At 38.8% G+C, this 22751-nt stretch overlaps 1 protein-coding gene across 1 annotated transcript in view; it reads right to left on the bottom strand.

Annotated features, from left to right (window-relative positions):
* GPR158 (G protein-coupled receptor 158) overlaps window positions 1-22751 on the bottom strand; it is a 189355-nt gene that overhangs the window by 48151 nt on the left and 118453 nt on the right. The window contains exon 6 of the mRNA XM_009569336.2: window positions 5888-5997. Within this exon, the coding sequence (XP_009567631.2) occupies window positions 5888-5997 (110 nt within the window). The remainder of the gene's footprint in view (window positions 1-5887; window positions 5998-22751) is intronic.

Here is a 22751-nt window from a genome sequence, read left to right as displayed (position 1 = left end):
TACAGTTCCACACTGCTGCTGGCTCCGATATTCAAAGCAGCATCATGGAGCTCTCACTTGAACACAAGTTTAAAGAGAAGAGGCAGAACAGGGAGCTACAGCTGCAAGAGTATCAAAGAGGCAGGGATGTCCAGCAGCCCTCAGCAAACTGTATATGGCTGTGAGCCCTTCCTTGACAAGCAAATTTTGGAAGATTCTTCAGTTAATTTTTCTTGCAGAATAGAAACTGGCAGTACAAAACAAGTATCTTCTCAATGGAGGTTGTTTATTTTCAGAAGTCCAGCTGCCCTTCTTCCCAAATTCAGAAGGATAACAAGCAGTGCTCAGGCAACTGTGTTCAGCCAAGGCTTCACACCAGATGTCTCTCCCCTCTCCAGAAAAACATCTTCACATCTTCATCTCCCTCTTTCCAGGGATCTGCACAAGACTTTTGTGGCATACACAGCACTTACTACATCTCCGCAGGAATGACTGATCACAGCTTCATGTCTACCATATATCCTTTGCCTTCTCCTGCTTAAGACAATGCATTCACAGACCAGAGAAGCTCCACATCAAACCTTCCATAAGGTTGCACAGACAGTACAGAAATATGGTGTCACTAAGCTTTGTTTGCATTATCAGGATTAAAGTTATTAAGGAACTTAATAAGGAACATTGAGATTACCCCTTTGTTATGTAACTGCACCAAACTAATATCGGTTTTCATCTGTTCTAACCCAAACCTGATTCCTACAGAAAGTCGATTCACCCAAGAGGCAAGTTCTTTAAAGTTTATTAGTCTTAGGGTCAAATCCAAACCAGGTTGCAGCCTGGTCACTTTTATAAGAAGGAAAGCATAAATGACTCATTTATGGACATTCCACAAATCCCTTGGGAAAATTCTTCCTTGAGGGCCTGGGTGAGATTTATAGCAAGTTTCAGCACACAGAATCACGAAGTATCTCCTATAGCATATGTCAACAGTGTTCAAACCAAGTTTATCTCAGGACGGTTGGTCTTTAGAGTAGAGTTCACAGTGATGGGTCATTTGGCTTTCTTATACCTGATACATCGATTTATTTTGTGGGAATCCAATAAACAGAAATAGCTGTCCCCAAGATCATAGGATATCATAAGATCACAGGAATTGGATTTACAGAATAAACAATGTTGTATAAACATAAAAAAAATCAAACTTTTAAGTTGCCAAAATATGCTACTTCCAGGGAAGAGAAAGACAAATGGTCATAATAAGTTCCCTCAGCCTGACTAAACCACCCCTTTCCCACCTTGCAAAGAGATTAAAATCCTGCCAGTCAAGTTAAAGCAGTAAAAACCCAACCAATTGCACAAGGCAGTATCAAACAAGAGCTCAGAACACAACATTTCTGGAACAGCAACACCTCCAAAACAATTTTTCCCCTTTTGTTTCACATGAAACAACAACCACTACAGACCACAGCTAGTGGTGACATCCCACAGTATATGCATCTGCCTGAAGCTACTTCACACTTGCCCTCCATTAAAAAACGAAAATAACACCGTAGAAATCAAATCTCCTATTTTTCTGGAGTGTCCAACCAAAATGACAAAGGCCTCACTTATTTCAAAAACAAAGGTTAACTCATCACTACAGCCAATGCCTACCTCGCTTTCCTTGCCCACCTAAGCTGAGGTTGTACAGTAACTGCTACTCCAAGACAAAGCTTCTCTGTGGAGGACTTCTTTGGAAGTGTCCCTTTTCACGGAAACATTGGATAGTGGCATATTGGCACCATAGAACTATGATCTATTGGCACTATGAACTGTGAAATATTGGCCAGGGGACCATCAAACTGTACATGGTCCAGCTGCCAAGGCATCTTCTGCCTCTTTCTCCACCATATTCCCAGCAGCCATTTCTAGAAGGGATAAGCTCTACGTTCTTTACCTCTCCCAGCTACAAAAGAAGGTTAATGTCATGTCCTCCTCTTTCCAGTTCTCTCAATCAATGTATACCTCTTCCCTAGTGCTTCAATAAGCAAATGGACAACTTCTTTGGTTTCTCTGCTAGCATGAATCTCCTCTTCTATAAGATACTGAATCAGATGACACACTGCACTGCACACTACCTACATTGCTCTTCCTTTCCTTTCTTTATCATCTACAAAGACCTATAGGAAAAGTCAATACTTGCTCCGACAGTGTGAAAGTGCTACACTGTACCAGAGAGCAAGCCACAACAATATAATCTTAGGGCAGCATTTAGATGAAGTGCAGAATTGCCTCATAGGGTTAACATCTTCTTGTCTTGCCAGTTACACCCACATCCCACAATCATGACTTACAAAAAAGCCATTGTACGTCATTGTCTTACTTTTCACACCTAGGACATTGCCTTGTCCTTTACTTCTCACACTCCTCATTTCCCTGCCTTCCTCTTTTTCTCTTAGCAATATAAGAAATAGAAGCTGCCATGAACTGGAGACTCCATTCCTGGCTTTCATGTTTCTAAAATGTCTGTAAGCTATTCTATGTGTGTATACACACACACACGCGCACACACAGACACACACGTCTACATGTGTATCTTTCTTCCATTCTTATGCATCAATCCAGAATTAAGGATTCTGCATTGATCCTGAGAAAAAGATGGTATAAAGTCACAAAATATTAAAAATAATGACATAACCTGTTCATAAAATACAAGGCTTGGAAAAGGACACAGAGAGCCTTTGGTCACAGAAATACACTGAAAGATAAATCATCATCATCATCATCATCATCACCACCTCTTTTAAACCCAAAAGGTTAAATTTGAGAAACAGCTATTTCTTGAGAGAATTATTTTGAATAATTCATTGTTGAGGATAGTACTAAGTTTTACGCTCACAGCTCTACAGTCAGATTTCTTAAATTAAGCTCATTTCCTTACCCACATCCTCCCACTCCCGTAAACATCAGCTCATTATCTTAAAAATGCACAATGAATAAGAATGAAGTAATTTAAGATGAGGCACTGTAGAATTCACTGTGACAGGTGTTCAAAGAATTAATCAGTACACAACTTCCCTATTCTGTTACTCTTCCTTAAGAAACTGCCTTCGGCTACTTTTCTAATTTCTCCCTGATGCCTCACCCTTATGAAACCTCAGAGATCTTCAACAAACTGGGGAGCCAAGGGGAAAAAAAGCCACAATGAAAACAAGTGTTTCCAGTGCCTCCTACCTGACTTTGGGTAACCTTCATGCTCCAGTGCAACTCAAAGCAACTCATTTGTTGAGAAAGACAGCTTTAGGGATTCTAGTTATCATTAATAGCTGCTTTTACACAATATTAGTTTTCCCATTAAATTTAGAAAGATCACAATTTCAGTGCTAGCAATCAGTCTTCCCTAAGGCAAGGCACAAGCTACCTGCAGGAGGGAACCAGGGCTTGTCCCGATTATGTGGTGTCTGCAGTAAGCTTTTTTCCAATCCTGCAATGACTGTGGATTAAATCAGATCTGCCAAAAAATTCTACCAAATTTCAGTTATGATCACATTATTCTTAATTAGCATAACTGTTGTAAATGTATATAATAAAATATACCGCTAACTTGACTCAGTCTTTTGCAAGGCACACTCCCAGACTGAAATACTCAGTACTTAAAAAAGACCACAATATCATGAATGTAAGACACAAATGGTCAGGGAACCTGGCTGGAAAACTAAAATATTGCTAAAGAGAGTCATTCTAGATTAATATATGAAATAGGTTTTGGTTGGGTTTTTTTCCTTTTCATGTTTCACATAGAAATGCAGAATTACTCAGGTTGGATTCAACTCAGAATGTCATCTGTTACTCAAAGAAGGCTTAACACTGAATCCAGCCCAGGTTGCTAGGGCTTTCTCCAGCTGGGTCTTGAAAACTTCCAAATGTGGAGATTCACAACCTCATGGGCAACCAGGTCCACTGCTTAATTACCATGACAGTGAAAAAGTTTTCCTTGTATAACCTTGATCCTGATGCTAATTTATATTATATAAAGTTGAAATCTGCTATTTCAATTTGTCATCTACAACATACATCACTGTAAAGAACATGTCTCCATCTTCTCAGTAACCTCCTTGTAGGTGTTGGACCCTCTTAAGTCCCTCCAACATCACCTCATCTCCAGGGTGAACAAGCCCTGTTCCTTCAAACTCTCCTTGCAGGGCAAGCGCTTCAATCCCTAACCATCTTGATGGCTTTTCATTGATATCCAGTTCACTGACATCTTTGGAAAGTCCATAACTGGACACAGCACTGCAGATATTGCCTAAGGTGTGCTCAGGAAAGGGCAATAATCACTTTCTTTAATCTTCTGGCTGGGCTCCTGCTGATACAGTCCAGTCTGCTAACATTCATTGGTTTGTGCTGTTCGAGGAGAAGGATGTAGTTCATTCTTGTTTTGTCATTCAGTCTTTGTCCCGCTCACTGACACTGCCAGCACAGGTGCCAAGTAACACAGAACAGATGAATGAGAAAGGCAGAAATGCAAGATTTTCTGCCCAGTTTTGCAGCCTGTCTTCACTTCATATAAACAGAAGATAAATTTCTCTGTCAGGATATTGCTTCCTCACACCATGTCAAATCATATAAACAACCTGTTAAGGGAGCAGAACTGCAATGATGATGTGAGTTTTTCACAGTCTTGGGCTGTTTCCCTATATATCTGAGCTATAGATAACAAACAATCCAAGCAAAATCGCTAGTTCTGTTACATCTTTTTAGTGCTCCAGTTGTTATTCTTTTTGCATCAGAAATTGTTCCTCCAGGAAAACATGAAGAGGGTGTGGGATTTGCTGGATGAAATTCAATATGAAGATGCGGTCTTACATAGTGTTACACAATCAGATTTTACCAGCCAAAGTGTACACTTGTAATCAGGAACACAAAAGAAAAGGGAGCTGCAAGAAGACGCTCTGTTTCAATGGGAAAGCAGAGTTTTCCACCTAAAAGGCTACAAGCCAATAGTGCAACAGGAAACGCAAGATATTGTCAGTTCTCATTCAGTTTACAAGTGTAATATCAAAATTCTCATATCTAATATGCCAGCACTGCAATGAAACTAAGGTAAAAAGATAAGCAAGCCTACTTAATCCAAAATGTCTGAGTACCAATATGCACGTACTGCATTTCTCCTTGCTTCAATAAAAACATTTAGAGAATATATCAGTAACTTTTTCACCACAGTTCAAAGATGAAAAAGCATTAGGACTTTATCCAGCACACCTAGAACAGGCTTCAACTTTTAAGGGGACTGTAGAAGTGGGGTTTGAAGTTGTGTCTCTAAATCTTAATTGCTGAATCATATGTAAATGTGCTGCTAGCCCTGGGGAACTCCCCCCAGTGTAACCCAGAATTTCCCACACATTTTTGCTGGCAGGCACTGATGGTCATGAGCGTGCAGCCTGTCTGCTGCGATTGCCTGAAGAAAGCAGCCCTTGCCTTATAAGCCATAAGAAAACAAAGTAACTATATCCACTGTAGTGTACACTCTTTCACCCACCATCACTGTATCTAAAAGAATATCTTAAAAAGAATTCCTGGCTGAACGCTTTACAGGTAAACTTTTGAACACTTTCAAACACTTTTGAACACTCTACGAACACTTCTATATTTTTCTCTATTCAAGTAAAATATATTCACCTTCCGTGAAAAGGGGTTCTTGCACAATTTTACAACAGATACGTATATTTTTCATTAAATCCTCTCTGCATTCAGAGTTCTCTGTTTGGATTAGCAGCATTATAATTTCAACAGAAGTAGTGAGGAGAAATACACAGTGGTTTTAAAAATCAGAAACAGTGCATGTTTATAATATTTGCAGCTTTTCCATCTAAGTACCCACACAGATTGCACGTACTCCCACAGAGATGGAAATTAATATTATGTGAAATACCTGTGCAGCTTGAGCGTCACAGTTCCATAAACAGTAGCAAAGCCCAGAAGACGAACCCATCTTAGGAGAACACAGCGAAATACACTTGGCTCAAAATACAAAATGACAACCTATAGAACAGAAAGATAGAGAGAGCTTCAGTACCGTTTTAATGTGAAAGTAGTTCTTCATTCAAATGCAAAATAGTTGCAAAACAGGACAGCAGACAAATTTCAGCTCGTACTGCTGTATATTTAGATTTTCTAGTAAAGTGATGGGATGATCAGATCCACCAGCTGGCACAATTCTAGGCACCAACTACTTTTGGAAGGAAGCTGGCAAAAGCTCTGTGACAGACTGTGAAGTGACAACACTTTTAAATGCAATTCCACTGACTTTCCTTAACCGAGTGCAAACATGTACCCAGAGAAGAGGAGAGAACAGACAAGGACATTTTCCTTCAGCTATTCCAGTAATATGCAGCTGGCCTAATTCTCGTTCGATGGACTATATTTACTAGGTTACACATTAGAAGTCACTCCTTCTAATAAACCCAGCAAAATGATAGCTGATTATTCTTCTCTCCCAACATTTCTGCCACACTAAAAATGTCTGCATTAGCCTCTTTCTGTCCAAAACTCCAAAATCTTGGTCATAGTTGATTCTTTCCTGTTCTTCCCTATATACTTTCCCTAAGCCATAACAAATCTCCCCTATGCATCACCACCTTATTAAGGAAAATAACATTTTTGTTCACTTATGGATATCTGTAATTACAGTAACAGAAAGGTCCTACTGGCTTTTTGCTCTGTCTACCAAGTACCATGCATAAGGACAACACTCAATAGACAGTAAAGTAAAGCTACTTCTGCAGGTGTAGTGCATACAAAAGCATTATTACCAAGTAAAAGGCCATGCGTCTCTAAAACAGGGCTGCTCAAATGGTGGACTTGGTTGTGATTTGAACCAGGAGTCCATATCTTCTTGTTCCAACAGATGCCTCTGGTGTTCTGGGAGATGATCCTGTATTCCTTGCTCTCATCCGGCCACCAGGACCCTGCTGTCCCAGGGATTTGGCTGTAGACTATACTTCCTGCACCTGCAGCCCTTGCTTGGTTTAGCGAAGCAAGAGCCAATGCATCCCACCATCAGAATCTGGTAAAATGACCCAATGCACACTGTAGTACAAATTAATTGGGTAATCCTGGTCTAGAGAAAGAAGGCACTGAAATATTTCAGGCCATCTGCCACAGCTTCATTTAGACTCAGTCATTCTGGCAGTAGAGGTAGTATTGTGCCTACCGCCTGCCACATGGTATTATTTTCTCAAGTAAATGCTTTTCTATGTGGGAATTCAAGCCCGAGATATTGGCCAAAAGCCCAGGACTATGTCCTTTGGGTGACATAGACATATTTAAGAGAGTGGGGGCAAAGATGGCAGACATGGGGGTTGGAAGAGATAGAAGCTGCTGTGCTTTGCTGGCATTTTTTTTAAGGCAGAATCAATATATTTCTTTAAAAATACGGTTTGTTGAATCAAACCATAGTGGAAAATTACATCTGCTTTTTTTCACTGTTATTGGACTACCATATTTCAAGGTAGCCATTTTCTGGGCATCTGACAAATGCTGTATATAGGGAAGGGAAGAGTGTGAGGCAAAAAGCCTACTTTAAAAATTAGCTGGAAAACCAACATTCATCTACATGTAGGAACATGCTTGTGCTAATAGAGCTAATAGAGCATGCTAATGCAGCAAGAAGTCTCTCAGAAACATTTGATTGATAGTATTGACCTCTCATCCTAATATACATTTAGACATTTGCAGAACCAGAGCAAAGTCTGTAGCAGTAAATGCAATAACCTGCATTCTGAGGTTTGCCAGGGGGTAGAAAACACTCTGTTTCATCTTTGATTCTCCAAACTAGAAAAACAACTCCAAAAGAGAGTGGCATACAGAGACTCCAAACATTTCAAAGCTGATCTGAAAGCAGAACTTTTCAGATGATTGAAATGGGAATATCTGAAAATTTCCCAAGCACAGAATTTTCTGAACAAGGGCAACAGCTCTCTTTGCTATGAAATCTGACACAGCAATTGATCTGCAGTTGCTTGTAGAAATATTAACTGATTGTATCTAGATAATCTCATTGATTAGTGTTGAACCATTTGTACAAGCAGTTGAGGCATTTGGGATGGCTATCAACCAAGAAATACCACTTCCAATGCAGAATGGTATCAGCTGGCATGTGGCAGCACCATGAAGGCTGCAAAGGCAAGTCTGTGTTGGCCAAAACCTTTCTCGTGTCCCCATTTGAATAGAGACACATTTGAATTATTACTTCACCCAACGGTCAAGTACATTGCTGAAGCTGTCAAAGACTTGATCCAAATGAAATTCCTTTTTGAGTCTTTTGAAAATCTCTTCCTATGTTTACGCAATGGAGAATAGTTGCAATGTCCTCCCAAGTGTCAACTTCCATTTCTACCTGTTTTTCTATAACTTGCATGTGATCTGACACGGACCAAGGCTTTGAACATCATGAACTGCTATACTAAAGTCTTGCTTGCTTCCTAGGCTTTCAAGAAGGTTATTCTAAGATCATGTCCCTCTCATCAGGGCTCATTGGGATGTTCTTCCCCCCTAAGCTTTTCTCAGCATCAAGGCACTTATAATCGCAGTGAATTTCAGGGGTATATTTTTTAAATTGAATAATTTCAATGGACTGGAGCCAAGGGGCTACAAAAACACTGACTTGGAAAGCCCAGTACACCAAAATCCATGCTCATGTTTTACATCTTAGTAGGATCACATTCTTGCAAAGAATATATACCTTGTGAAAAGTATGGTTGCTGCGCTCCATCCCTTACTCTTCCTAGTTAAAAAAAACCAAACTAATGAAACATAAAACAGAGAAGTCTTGGTTTTGTTTCATTTCAGCCTCTTCTACCTTCTGGTTACCAAAACCTCCATTCCCTACTGTTCTTCCCCGAGATAAGCCTTCCTTAAAGTGATGAACAATATGCAGCAATAGGTTGCTGAGTTCTGAGCTAAGAGCGTAGGATGAGCACAGGATTCACCCACATACCCAGGCTGTGTTGAAGAGAACAAGGGAATCCCTCTGCAGTTCTAAAAGACTAGTCTGCCCACCGAGAATCTGACAATAATTCATTTTCCCTTTTTATTTTTATAATGCATTAGACCATGACAGCAGCATAAATCTCATTAAAAATTCTTAGAGGTTTTGCTGATGGATGTCACAAAACCTATCTACTGTACATAAGGAAATGTGATATCCACTGCTTCACCAGCTCCTGAAACCCATTTAAACACTAGACTGTTAAAGAAAAGTTCAAACTCTAGGTTCTGACACAAAGTTCATTTATTACAGCCCAGCCTGGGTGTCTCCCTGCAGAGAGACTGAGAACAAAGGAATTCCTGGGCAGTTACATCTTTTACAATGAAGTTCCCACCCTCCATGTGTCTTTCAAGTGCTGTCCACACAAAAGATGATCCAATGGTGTAACAGGGCTGAGGTCTTCTATTCCCAATTTGATTTTCTTCCTGCTTCCAGGCAAGACACTCCTTTTCTTATCTTCAAGGCATGTAGCTGGTCATAATCCCCTGTCTTCTGGCTCGAATTGGTCCCTGAGGCCCCTTTCTGTGACTCAGCAGAAGTTAAATGCAAGTCCATCCTTTCATCTATCTGTCAGTCCTGTACCTCCTCCCCTGCTTAGCACTCATGCTAATGAACAGAGTTCATTTAAGGTTCACTTACGGTAAAACAAGGCCTACTAATGCTAAGCTTTAAGCAAACACACACTTGATTCTAATTTAATCTATCTCTAAGCAATCACACAATTAACTCTAACATTCTGTAAGTAAATTTATTTTAATCACCAACACAGACATCAGTTTCTGTTCCTTAAGCAAAAAATATCTGGGGAAAAAATATTTGGAAATCAGAAGAGAAATCAAGACAGCGCCTGTTCATGTACCAGTTACTGCAGCTGTGCATGAGACCTCATAAACTGTGGCTCATCTTTGTCATTTGGGCAAACGCATTTAGACTCTCGCTTTTAACCTCAACATGTTTTAAGTTATTAGTCTTGCCAAAACATTGTTCCACTAGTCACGGTACCACTTGTGGAGCTGCAGATGAAAAGACTTTCTAAGGTCACCAGCTAACTGTCAAGTATGTTTAGAGCTCGAGAATTATGGACACGGAAGAGAGACTTTGCTTGCTGACACAGCGATCAGTCAGCTTGGTTATTCAGCTGACATGATGAACAGACACGCACTCTCTAAAGACAATGACTAAAATTGATACAGCCACCTCACCCACTGTGGGAATTTTTTTTTTTTATCAGGACAGGTAGGAAAGTAAAAGTGCAAAGAGAACTAATATTAAACAATTTAATGTTCAAAGGCATAACATTGTCCTCACAAAATGATGAGCAAATACCGAGTTTTATAGCCTCAGTGTGCAGTTCCCAAGGTGCCTTGACGTGGGTTCAGTGTGCCTAGATAAGGCATATAATTTCTACCTGCATTGTAGGAGTCTAGTAAATCAGTCCTACTAATGTGAGTTCCATAGATAGATAACCCACATGGATAAAGGCAGGTACCTTAAAGAACTTTGAAGAAGTTCAGGACTTCAGCTACTTGGACAGAAGGTACTTCAGCATTCATTTTAGGGAAGTTGCTTCACTCTACGTCAATTACTAATCTGGAGGACTAAGCCAAACACTCTGCAGCCAGCTCTAGCAATTCTGTATCATATGAAGGACAAGTTGCTTTTTACTTCAATTCTTAAGCCATAAAAATAACGTGAACAGATCAAAAAAACATTCTCCCTTTCAATTATCAAATTTCCATGCTCCACATTGAGAGGGAATAGCCAACGCCAAAATGTCACAAAAGATCAGAAGTCAAAGAACAGATACTTTAAAAAAATACATGGAACTGTCAGTGCTGCAAATCCTAAACTAAACACAAGAAATTTTGAGCAGGACCTTAACTCAACCCTCCCCCCCAAGTGTTCACTTTTGAACTCTTCTTATTTTTGCCCTCAGTTCTAGAATCATAGAATGGTTTGGGTTAGAAGGGACCTTTAAAGTTAATCATCTATCTCCTCGTGCTTTGGGCCAGGATGTTGTCCATGTGTCCGTGTTAGATACATGGAAATGAAATAAAGAGCTTAGAATTTGAGCATCAGCATCATCTGATTATGGACACGATGCAAAAATATTAATTTTTTCTCATTTTCAAATAACCAAATTTCTCTTAAAATTGTGCTCAGTCAACTAAAAAAACTTTACAGGAAAACTACCTACTTGGTTTTCCTAACTTCAGAATTTGCTGCAAATACTCTGCACAGTTCAATGCAGGACATGACACAGCCATTTAAGGTAATGCCTTTTGGGCTAATTCCATTAACAAGCATATTCCCTCTGTGAAGAAATCCATGCGATCTGTTCCACTGCCCAACACCATCTGCCCTTGCCTGACTGCAATAGCTGTCTTGGGCTGTCTCTAGGCAATTCTGCTATGGAACAAACCATCAGACACTTCCTCTCGCTATGCTGCTGCGCTTTGAGATGGGCACTCTTCTTTTTCTGCCATGTTTCAGTAGTTTCTTTGACAAATACAATATCCTCCAGGGTAATCTAGTACATCAAGTGACCTGTTAATGCTTCATTCCTAATACTGAGAAGGGATTTCCTGCAATGGAGTTGCTGTTTGCAGTGTTAGATAAGCTTGCCATCCAAATTCATAACAATCTGGCACTACACTTTCTAGAAAAGGGACCAATCCATTTGCATGTGGGCACACTGCCATCTTAACAGATGGGCATGAATGAAGGCATTCATGAGCCTATGTACACTATGGGCACCACATATCACTGTTCAAAGCGTGATTCACAGCCCAGAGCATCTGCTTAAATATTAGTGAATGCACAACTCATTCTGTTCTACCAACAAATAATTCCGGTGCAGCTACAGAAAACATTAGAGGTATGATAACAGCTGAATATATACTTCAGCTAATTATGAAAGAACATATACTTCCATCTCTATCCCATTTTTTTAAGACGCGTTTTTTAAGCCATAACATTTTACTCTAATAGACCAATAGACACACAGTACCATTAAACCCTGCTATCCTTACTAATCCTTGGGCAGCCTGATCTAGTGGGATGTGTCCCTGCCCATCGCAGGGGGTTTGGAACTAGATGATCTTTGAGGTCCCTTCGAATCCAAACTATCCTGTGATTCTATGATCTCACCATTTTAAAGCAGAATTGTGCTGGATCATTAGCTCAATACCTCTGTAAAGCACACAGTTGCTGCAGGAAACCACAGCAACTACTCAGTAGGTTTTATTCTTGCCTCTGAATTGGAACTGAATTAACCCCAGCACTCAGAGTTGGAGGCACTCTGCTGCTGGGGCAATGCATTTCAATTAAGATGTATGTTAAAATCAAAAGACTTACAACCATTTAAGAACTTTTGGGTTTCTTCATAAAAGACAAGTTCTTCCTAGCTACCCACACTAAGTCCAGCTTGAAATTCCATCTACTAAAATCCTCCTTTCTCTCCCACAATAATTTCAACCATAGATAAGTTTTCTCTACTGCCTGTCTTAAAACATACATTAAACCTCTGGCTGCATTTCAGCAGAGACATGTTGCCTGAAAAGATCTTTGGAAGTCCATATTCACCAGCACTGCTGTAAAATACGAAGACATACAACTGGAACTCGATTCATCAGAATGCTTTGCTATCACTAAGTTTTATTATACTTTGGATTCATCTCCAGCAGGCAGTAACATCAGATCTCCAAAGGTCTTTATGAAACTTATTTTTTACAGTGGAACTCATTTAGCCTTCCAACAGATTTATCTGGTCATTAAGCAAACAGAATCTTCAAGATCATTCCGGTTTGACACAAGAGTGCATACTTAGAATGCCTTTTTACTGATGTATCTTCAACTATTTTCCCTCTTCTTTTTCTCCTGTGCATAACACAGATCTCAGCTGATGCTTGACAGGGCACCTCTGAACAGATTACTTTGAAGAAAATAAACATCCACGTGGCTTTGAAGATGCCATCACATCTTTTCTCCAGTTTTCAAATCGGAGAAAAAGTGATATGCCACAGATCCTACCAGCTTTGGAAATATAGGTAACCTGAAGACATGAAGTGAAAATTCACTTTTTTGCCATAAATTCTAGCCTCTAGAGTTACTAGTGATCCAGCTTCACTCTTCTTATTTACACTGGCTTAACAAAGAGTGTTCTGAAGTCAAGCAACGGAAAGTTAACATGTAATCCACAATGTCTTTAAAAAGAGAAGTGCTTGCACTCTGTAAACATATCTGCTCACTACAAATGAAGAGTTATGCCCAACAAGGCTCACGCAGCAGAAGGGTATTCCAGGGTTTTTTCCTAATAATGACTAAAACTTGGTCAGAAAACACTTGCTTACTTTACAACAGACATAAATCGATGCCTTGGCTGAATCAGTTGTAAATGCTAAGAGTTGTACAGTTCCCCAAGGGTGAATTTGCAACCAACAAGAGAAAGAGGATACAAAGAAAGACAACACACTAAGTCTGTAACCTGTCTGGGGAAAGAAAATCATAAGAACTAGTATTACCAAAAGGACTAGACCCTTGCCCCAGGCAGCTGTGGGAACCATCTGGGAATTGAAATTACCCTAAAACCAAGCTAAACCAAGAGACTGGTTATCATATACGTTCTTTGTATCTATCTCCAAACACAGAAATTAATTACTAGCTTTTCATTGTAATAGAATAAAATGTTTATCTTCAACTGTAAAGTTTGCAAATACAAAGAGAGATTTCAATGGCACTGACTCAGAGAGTAGTGATCCCACAACAGTAAAACATAGTAATTCAGGAAGTATTAGAGGCTACAAACATTGAGCTGCTGGAGAGTGCAAATTCAATTTCTTGGAGGCAAATGTTGCCCGGAAAAGGTGTCTTCCTGACCACTATGAGTCATTGGACACTTTTTGCAGCATCCAGTACAAGTCAGGGAGAAGGTCTGAAGCTCACAAGTTCCCTTGAGACTATGACAGCGTGTAGCACAATGAAAACAATATCTAACATTGAAAAATCCAAGACTGAAAATACCAACCATGTACAATAGCTCTAGTCACATCCCATTTTAAGGGAGAAGAGAAAATAAAGTCTGAATAGTATATGGCTCTTTCCTTGTTCTCATTCAAATGCATTTCTCTCCACCACCACCAAAAGCAAAATAAGCAAATAAACACTTTTCAGGGAATCCAAAGAGCAATGAGAAATTCTCTGTCTTTGATACATATGTATGCCTCATATGTATATTGGCTGACTTCTGACAGCCTCATATTCTTTAATACAGTTACCCAAACAGCAGCTTGAACAGCCTCAGAAGTCAGTCCCTGAGGACTTGAGAGTTGGCTGATCTCAGCAGTTCAGAGACTTCAAGCTGGCCAGGTGGAGACTTGGCTGTATGTCAGAAGTTTCCACTGAAATCAACACATTACCATAGAAGGTTTAAAATCTGTTTAAACAAGATTTCTGAAAAGAGAAACAACTGCTGTGTTTGAAAATGTAAAGCCCACCAGAATTCACGTAGCTACCTGTGCACAAGGGAAAAATATGTTTCATGACTCATGTAGGTCACCAGCCACAGTCTTAAGTATAAAATTAATATATAGCCATTGATCTGATTTTAAAGATACTTAGGAGCTACTCAGGAAGTCTGCTGCCCTTGACTTCACTAAAAGGCAACTACCCAAATATTTGAAAAATATCCAGCTCCCTGTCTTCAGAAAGAGCTGCAAGTGTTAAGAGCAGTGTAGATCACACTGACACTCTGCGCTCTTTTGGTGTTTCTTCTTTCTAAACTTATACACAGGGGCCTTGGATTACCTTAGAGTTAAATGTTGAAATATATGCGGAAATGTGGCTATCCTGATTAAGCAAATGGTTAGGTTTTGTGTGGAGATTAGAAGACATGCTCAGCCAGCAGCAACTCTAAAAGCAAAGATGAGCAGGTGGGACATTCAGAGCTCCAGCCACATACATGCGAAGGATGAGAAAAGAAGCACAAGTGTAGAGGAGAAGCTGAGCTCCTTAACCACTCAATGCTTCTATTTTCATTGCTTGTATTACATTAAAAAAATGTAATTAAAAATTAACAGAAGTAATTTCATCAGTATGTTCTGTCTACACGACAGGTACATCCACAGAGGCACACTTCAAAATCTGTTCACACCAAAGCAGAATTATGAAAATGGAAAATCAAAGGAAGTTGTAAAGTCAAAATATCTTCTTAAATACTTGCTTCTTCCACCAGTTAATTTTTATAATCCTTTTATAATCCCCCAGTTAATTTTTATTTCCTTGAAGTGTTCATACACATGTTTTTCAGTGTGACATGCCATTTGGGTAGATGACAACAGTCAACTGAAAGTCCTAGTGTACCTACTTCATGTGTGAAAAAAAACCCTTTCCTACTGAATGCACTACAATCATATTTCTTAACAAACACGTGGCCACCCAATAAGCAGAAAGGGAAACATTTTAAGGAGCTGAAATATTTCCAATGAAAAACATAGACATCTATTCAGCCCAGTCATTTGCCAGATACTTGACACATTTTAGCGACAGGGTTAAGAATAGGCTAGTTTCATTTTATGAATAAAGAAGTGCACAGCATTTTATTATAAACAAGGGAAAATCTAACAATTAATTTTAAGATCATGTCTGTAATTTTAAGGAAAAAAGAGCCCTTTGAACACATAATAGTAAAGTAGTCTATATTAAAATAAACCTCACAAGAGTTGCAGCTAAATCAAGACATAATAGACTAAATTATTCAGAACAACTTGCCAAGTATACTTAATGTAAGACACAGGTCAAAAAACACTCACATACACTTCTGCATTTCAGTACAATATGGGTGAAATCCCTACAGATATATAGTGCAGAAAGAGGGGGTTATGTAAGTATTTACCTGGGAAAAAGAAAACATGCAGTTGTTTCAAGTTCCAAAAATCCCTTATCTCCTAGTCTTATATCTAATAAACCTGGTGAAATATTTCATCCAAGTTTGTGAGAAAAGACTGTTCAGTGGTATCAGTGCTTTGGGAATACCTTCTTCCCAGCAGCATGCATAAACATTAGGCAGGTTCATGAGCCGAAGTAGGAATGCTATTATCCTCAACTTTTAAGATGGTTACATGGAAAAGACAAGAAGGACAGAACAGGTCTTTGAAATATCTTGATAAACCGCAGCCAAGAGCAGGACACAGAACTTGCTATTTTCTCCACACGAAAGATTTAGTGTGTATTTATTTTGACAATCGGTAATTTAGAAAACCTATCTCCACAAAATACCAGCCGGACATCTCATTCCAGCCAGTGCTGATTAGTTTACTGCAGACACAACTCCTGGAACTATTGACTTTTAATTTTCAGCTTACGTACCTGTAGCAACAACAGCAGTGGGGACAAACCTCCAGAGGAAGCAGTGGGAACACTCCTGCTCTTAATGTTCCCAAATCAAGAATGGATGCCCTTCTGGGAAATCTGCTTTAGGTAAACTGAAGCTATTGGCTTCAGTAGAGAGTTAATTGAGTGAACTGTGAAAATGAGTGACATACTTCGATGACAACATTTATGAACCCACTGATCTTAAATCTATATTGAACATGCTAAATAAATTAATCAATATATTTAATTAATTATGAATAATTAACAAAGTGCAGAAAAAGAAGCCACAGCTGCAAATTGAAAATTCACTCCATAGTAGAAACTACAGAAATAGGAAAGAAACATTATTTCTCCTTCTACTGACATTCTCGTATCACGTGGGTATAACATTACTCTTTTCCAAAAGATTGTAAACTCTGGCTAAGAGGGTCAGAGTGCTCATACTTCTTGGTTCTAGTCAAAATAAGCTATTTTTAATATAAATCCAGAAAAAAATATGTATCCAGTGTTGATGATATACTGATAAATCATTATGAAAAAAAAAGGAAAAGAAATATAGAAAAAAAATAAATTCAAAACTATCAGGCTCTTCTAGCAATTTCTCTTCGTCACGTATGATCTTGAGGTGATTTTTAAAGAACAGCATAAAGCAGCTCCAATCACCTCTATGGGTCCTCTTTGGAAACACAGACACATCCATAGGTAAGTCACTACTCACCTATGGATGGCTCAGGGGATGCTGCAAAGCAGTAGTTCAATAACAGCCATAAAGAAGTGAACATGATAAACAGAAAAAGTGGGACTACTATCATGGTTGCCTGGAAGAGCAGAAGCCTGATCTCAGTGAAGAAGGAGACCTTTCTTCTTAGTTGTTCCTGAGACAAACTTCCTCCAAATTTCCATTAGAAACTTCTTCAAAAAACTTATATTTTTGATGGATTTCTGCCATTCTGTTTTTTAAGTATGGAAAGAAAATAGACTCAATTACCTTAACATTTACAGAACAGCTGAGATTACTGGAAGGACTGTAGACAGAGCATTTTCAAGGAAACATGCTTCTTAATTCCTCACCGCATTTAGGCTTCAAGGTACAGGCAAATGAAGACTACAGCATAATTCCCGTCTTCCTGTTTTCATTGACAGTCAGCTATTGAAATCATACTAGAAATAAACTCTGCTACTGCACATCTGTTATCATGAGGGTTGCAATTTGTCTAGCTTTATAAAGCATCCAGCTCCTTGCTGAACATTTCTCTTGCTACCTAAGAAACACTAAGTTGGAGCTCCCAGCTCTTGGCACTTGGATTTGAATTCAGAGGTAAGTGAGCCCTTCCATCCCTTGGCACGCACATGCAAGACACTATCAGATCAATTAATCAATAACATTTTTACACTTTAAGAGATAGGATTTCCAGCCTCTCATGGAGTTTAAACAGAACATTTAACTCTTAACTGGAGAAGTCTGACTCATCAGCCTTTCAAGTTCTGTGTTAAGGTGAGCAACTACGTCTCGGGAGTCATGGGTTCTGCTTCTCCTGTCATAGAGCTTTGGAGGAAGAAAATATTCTTAAATAAATAAAAGCAGTACAGAAGAGATACTTGGATGGTGCAAAAATGAACGCTTTTACAAACTATAGATATATACTGATACTACAGCTCTATTTATGGGTTTGCATGTGCATATAAAGGCATAGTGTAAATAAATTCCCATCAGGGAATGCAGAAACACAGAAATAAGATGGCAATGAAAGCAATACAGACAATAGCATGTTGAGGGCTATGTTCCGAATGGATAAGTGTCAGCTGCATTACAGAAGAAAAATGCAAAAGTCTTAAAATGAAAAGCTATGATCTCAGGCTAGCCATGCTGAATACAAGCTATCAAGAAGTGATCTCAAGCAATGTATCAGCAACATAGCTGGGTGAACTCAGAGAAGCCTAAGAGGAATTCTTTACAAACCTCAAAAGGAATATTTCTCTAATACTACAAGAACAACACACTCAACTCTGAAAGAGCAATCTTCAAAAGCTTCAACACATTTAGGTGGCAACCAACTAAACAGAACAACAAATCAAAACAGAAATCTCCCCTTGGAAATTATGCATGAGGTGGAAAGTAAGGGGGATGGATCTCGGTGAAGCTCTTAAGGAAACTAAGTAACGGACTTGAAAAGCTCTAAAGAGTCTGTGGAGGTCACTGAGGAGTTGGTGAGAAGTTTAAGGTAGAATGGAGCAGGAAAGAGAGAAGTCGGATGAAAGATGAGTTACAAAATGTGAAATCATTGACTAGAGGAAACTAAGAGTGATAAATTCTCCCCCTCAGCAAAACAGTTTCATGACGCCTCAATGATTTGTATTGCTGCTCATCACCTGAAAAATCAGCAACAGTAAAATCCCTAAGGGATAATAGGCACATCTCATCTTCTAAATATTGCATTTGCTAGCCTTTGCATACATTGTGGTTTTCCATAAAACTGCATTGGCAGATGCACAAGTAAACATATTGATGAATTCTTAATTGCTTGACATGAGCAATTTCTTTTTCAAAAAGAAACAGATAAACCACAAAAACATTTGAGATGTAAGGTTCTATTTGATGGGTATATTTTTGATCCTTAACATCTTCTTCAGTTGTCATTAAAAACTTCAATCCTCTCTATCACATGACATGAAGACTTTTCAGGTCCTAAAGATATAAACTCAAACACCCAGAACAGCATTAGGACTTGCAGTTTGTTTTGCTGAATCAAGCTTTCTCTGTAACTTAGGGTTTGGGGTTTTGTGATTAAAATTGTCTTTTATTTCAAACATGTAAAAGAACTGTAGAGAAATAAATTGTGGATCAGGAGAAGAAACTCAGAGGAGCCAATTTTTTATTTTGAAAGTTTTGTGGGATTAGCCAAAACAACAATCAGCAGGTTTCTGAAGAAATCTGTTGACAGTTCATGCTTTAACCTGGAAAACAACCAAATTCAAGCTATTTTTTTCTAGTGATAACAGTTGAAGCCCATATGCTACTCACTGCTCATACCTAAAAATAACTTCAGCGTTCATTGGAGCAGGTATTAGAATTCAGACCTCCTCCTTCTAAGCAAGAGCTAACCTAATCACCAGGCAAAATACCTCCCTTCAGTACATTGCAGAGTTAAAATAGTATTTGTGCTTACACCCATTCACTACTGCTTAAGAAAGCAATGTGAAATGGAACAGTAGCAGCCCAAGAGGCTGAACACTTCTCATGCTACAGCATTTTAGAGCCAAAGTGATGGGACTATCTTCAAAGTAGGACAAGTTTGTATCTTCTGAGCCAGACAGGAGAACTGATCCAGAGTGTCACATCCAGAATGAAAACATTAACAAGATACTGGAGAAAACCCCCTATGTATAGGGTAGAGTTTTACCACCTACACATGGTAAGGCAGTAAAGCTTGCATGGTGCAGCTGAAGAGAGAGTTCAAATCTGCAGCTCTTTGTAAAGGAAAGCATTTTCCCACATAAGACTAGGCAAGTCATAAATCAAAACTTCCTCTCTCGTCAGCACATCCTAGTGCCTGAGCTAGCCAAAGCAGGTGTGCTGGCTTTTGTGCCTCTGACTACAGGTACACAGCTATCTAATGTAAAGAGTACCTTATCAAGGTACCATCAAGGCACCAAAATTAGGCACTGCAGTCTGAAGTTGCAACATCTAAACCTTTGGTAAATTCAGTTCTTAAAAGACTTGCCACAATAAAAAAAAAAAAAAAGAAGCTATGTTAGGAAACATGTTCCCTGCTAATGGCCTAATTATTCAACCACCTTTGGTCTCCTCCTTTCAGAGAGACAGACCAGAATAGCTGTAACCAGTACCTGCTGGTTCCCTCCTGTTGCTGCAAGTGTGAAAATAAGGCATTAGAAACACCAGTCTTGCAGGGCAAGACATCTCATTTGCAGTCCTGACACATCTCACTTGCACGGTCGACCAAATGAGCTCATTAACAGATCAACAAAATGAGTTCATTAACAGATAAACAAAACAGCAGAAGGAGGCTTCCTTCAAATGTTCCACTCCTTTCTGAGCACAGGGTGAGTTCTCCAAACATTTCACCCATTTACCAGAGAAAAGGCTCACCCTCTATGAGGAGGGATGTATTCTACTGCATTTTATTGCTAGGCAGTCCTCTGCATTTAACAACCATTTATTTCTATGAACTTCCTTCTCCATCCTCCGTGCCAAGCTGCTTGGGATGTTGGATAAACAACTGTACAATAAAAACAGTATAAAAGCAGAAGGACAAAATATTTTAGAGCAAAATGAACAGTTGCCACCAGAACTAAGAACGAGGTGGTAAACAGAAACCAAAATAACCAAACTCCTGGGGGGAGGGGGCAGGGAGAAACACAGCATATTTTTAAAAGAGAAGTCAGCCTGGTAAGACAGAGAGGCAGAGAGAAACAAGACAAAACACTTAAGTAGTGAGACCTCATCTCTGAGACTGGCCAAAACAAACACATCACGACTCACATTTAGATGAGTGGCTGAGAGTACTCAGAAGGCCACGACCTTCTCTTTCTTCAAGGTTCTTGAAGTCTTGCTATATATATCACAAGTATTTATGATTTAAAGCAAACCCATTCAGGCAAATTTTGACAGGATTGCTTGTGACATGTCTGAGAAAAATGCATTACTTTAGATAGTCTAAGGACATGAACCTAGCTGATTCAGTGTATCATGCTACAAAATTTCATCTACTTTATTATAAAGACATACATGCAGGGGAAAAAAAAACCACTTTAAACTTACTTAGGTAACCACAAAATCTCAAAAATGTTTGCCATGACCTCTAGATCAATAGAGTACTCAGTGTTTAGAAACAGGGACTTCTCCACCTTCTGTTTCCTTTCTTCTCTTTCACTCCAAGTTGTTTTAACTTTCTTTTTGTCCTGTTCTCTAAACTATTTCTTAGTCAGTTGAGACTAAATGTCACTTGAAGTTTGATCAGGGTTCCAAATTTTCTTTTAAAATTTGTTGAAAATAACAGAGAACAGCTTTACACAACTTTACTGCCTTCTCAATAATCCATTCCATCAACCTGCTAGTTTGTTTCATCTGAACCGTATCTGGGGTCTTGTCATTAATATAAATAATACATGCTAATCACGGTACAAAAATATGATTAGTTAAGTATTATGAAATCAATTTTATGTCTTCGAATTCTTGATCACTTCTGATGACTGCTATACACACTGGAGAGTCGAAACAGAATTTAGTGCCTTTCACGACCACATTGTTTGATATGAAAGGCTTTTGATATTATCAAGTTAGCCCAGTTTATAGACACTTGAGGAAAAACTAATATACTAGAGGGTTTTTTTGCAAATGTAGTAAGCACTGAAGGCACTTACCCTAATCAGAGAAGATATCCTGCCTGAGAAAAGAAGTGCTCCTTACTATGATTTGTTATTCCCACAACCAACAGCAGTAACTATAGCCCATAGAAAGGCTCATCTCAGCTCAGGGTAAAAAGAGATCAAGTTTCTTTTCCTGTAAAGCCCAGTCGTATGGCATGTCTTTTTGTTCCAGGAAAGTTTCACAAAGAGCAGCTAAAAGTGAAATTTAGATATATCAATATACTGGGTGATCTCTGAAATTGACATATACCTTAATGTTACCGATATAATTGGCAAATATATTTATGCTAAATCTATTAATTTTGCTTAAGACTTACATTGTAAGCATTTAGGGTATGTTCTGGCTCAGCTATCTTCCAAAATTCCTGTGTTTCCATAAAATAGAGTGTATGATAGTCTAACAGAGCCTTATGTTGAATTAATGGTTAATATAGAGCTTCTATAAGGTTTTAAAAGATTGTTATGGCAGCATTTTGCCTTCTCTTGTAGCAATGGCTGGTGATCACTTGAATATAGTGTGCCTGCTGCTATGGCAGTAAATTTGGATTATGTTTTCAAAGATGTAAATATGCCTCAAGGCTTGAAAAGCAGACAAGTTTAATAAAAGTGGATATAAATAGCTGAGTAAATAATCCAACGCACAGATCAGTTCCTTACAGATTTCAAGGTAATGTCACCAATAAAGAGAGAGAAAAAAAGGATGAGCTGACTCCATGGGCCAAGAGGGTCTGCCAGAGTTTCAAAACATTTCAATGCTAAAAATCATGACTTTAAGAGAGTGAGCTGAACATCAAGAATACTTGCTGTGTACCCAATACATGGTAAAGCTGAGAGGATCAGACTATTTAAGAAACTAAGCAAGATTGGTAGATTTAACAACATGTTACTAGAAGGTATAAAATTATTTTGGACTATGACTAATGTCACAACCTGCACACTTGGATTGTCATGGAAGAAGAGACCCAAAGATTAAATCATAGCTCCAAGG

The sequence above is a fragment of the Cuculus canorus genome, chromosome 2 (assembly GCF_017976375.1).
Source record: "Cuculus canorus isolate bCucCan1 chromosome 2, bCucCan1.pri, whole genome shotgun sequence".
NCBI classification, from domain to species: domain Eukaryota; kingdom Metazoa; phylum Chordata; class Aves; order Cuculiformes; family Cuculidae; genus Cuculus; species Cuculus canorus.
The sequence above is the reverse complement of the archived record's forward strand: the minus strand, read 5'-3'. Positions and strand labels throughout refer to the sequence as shown.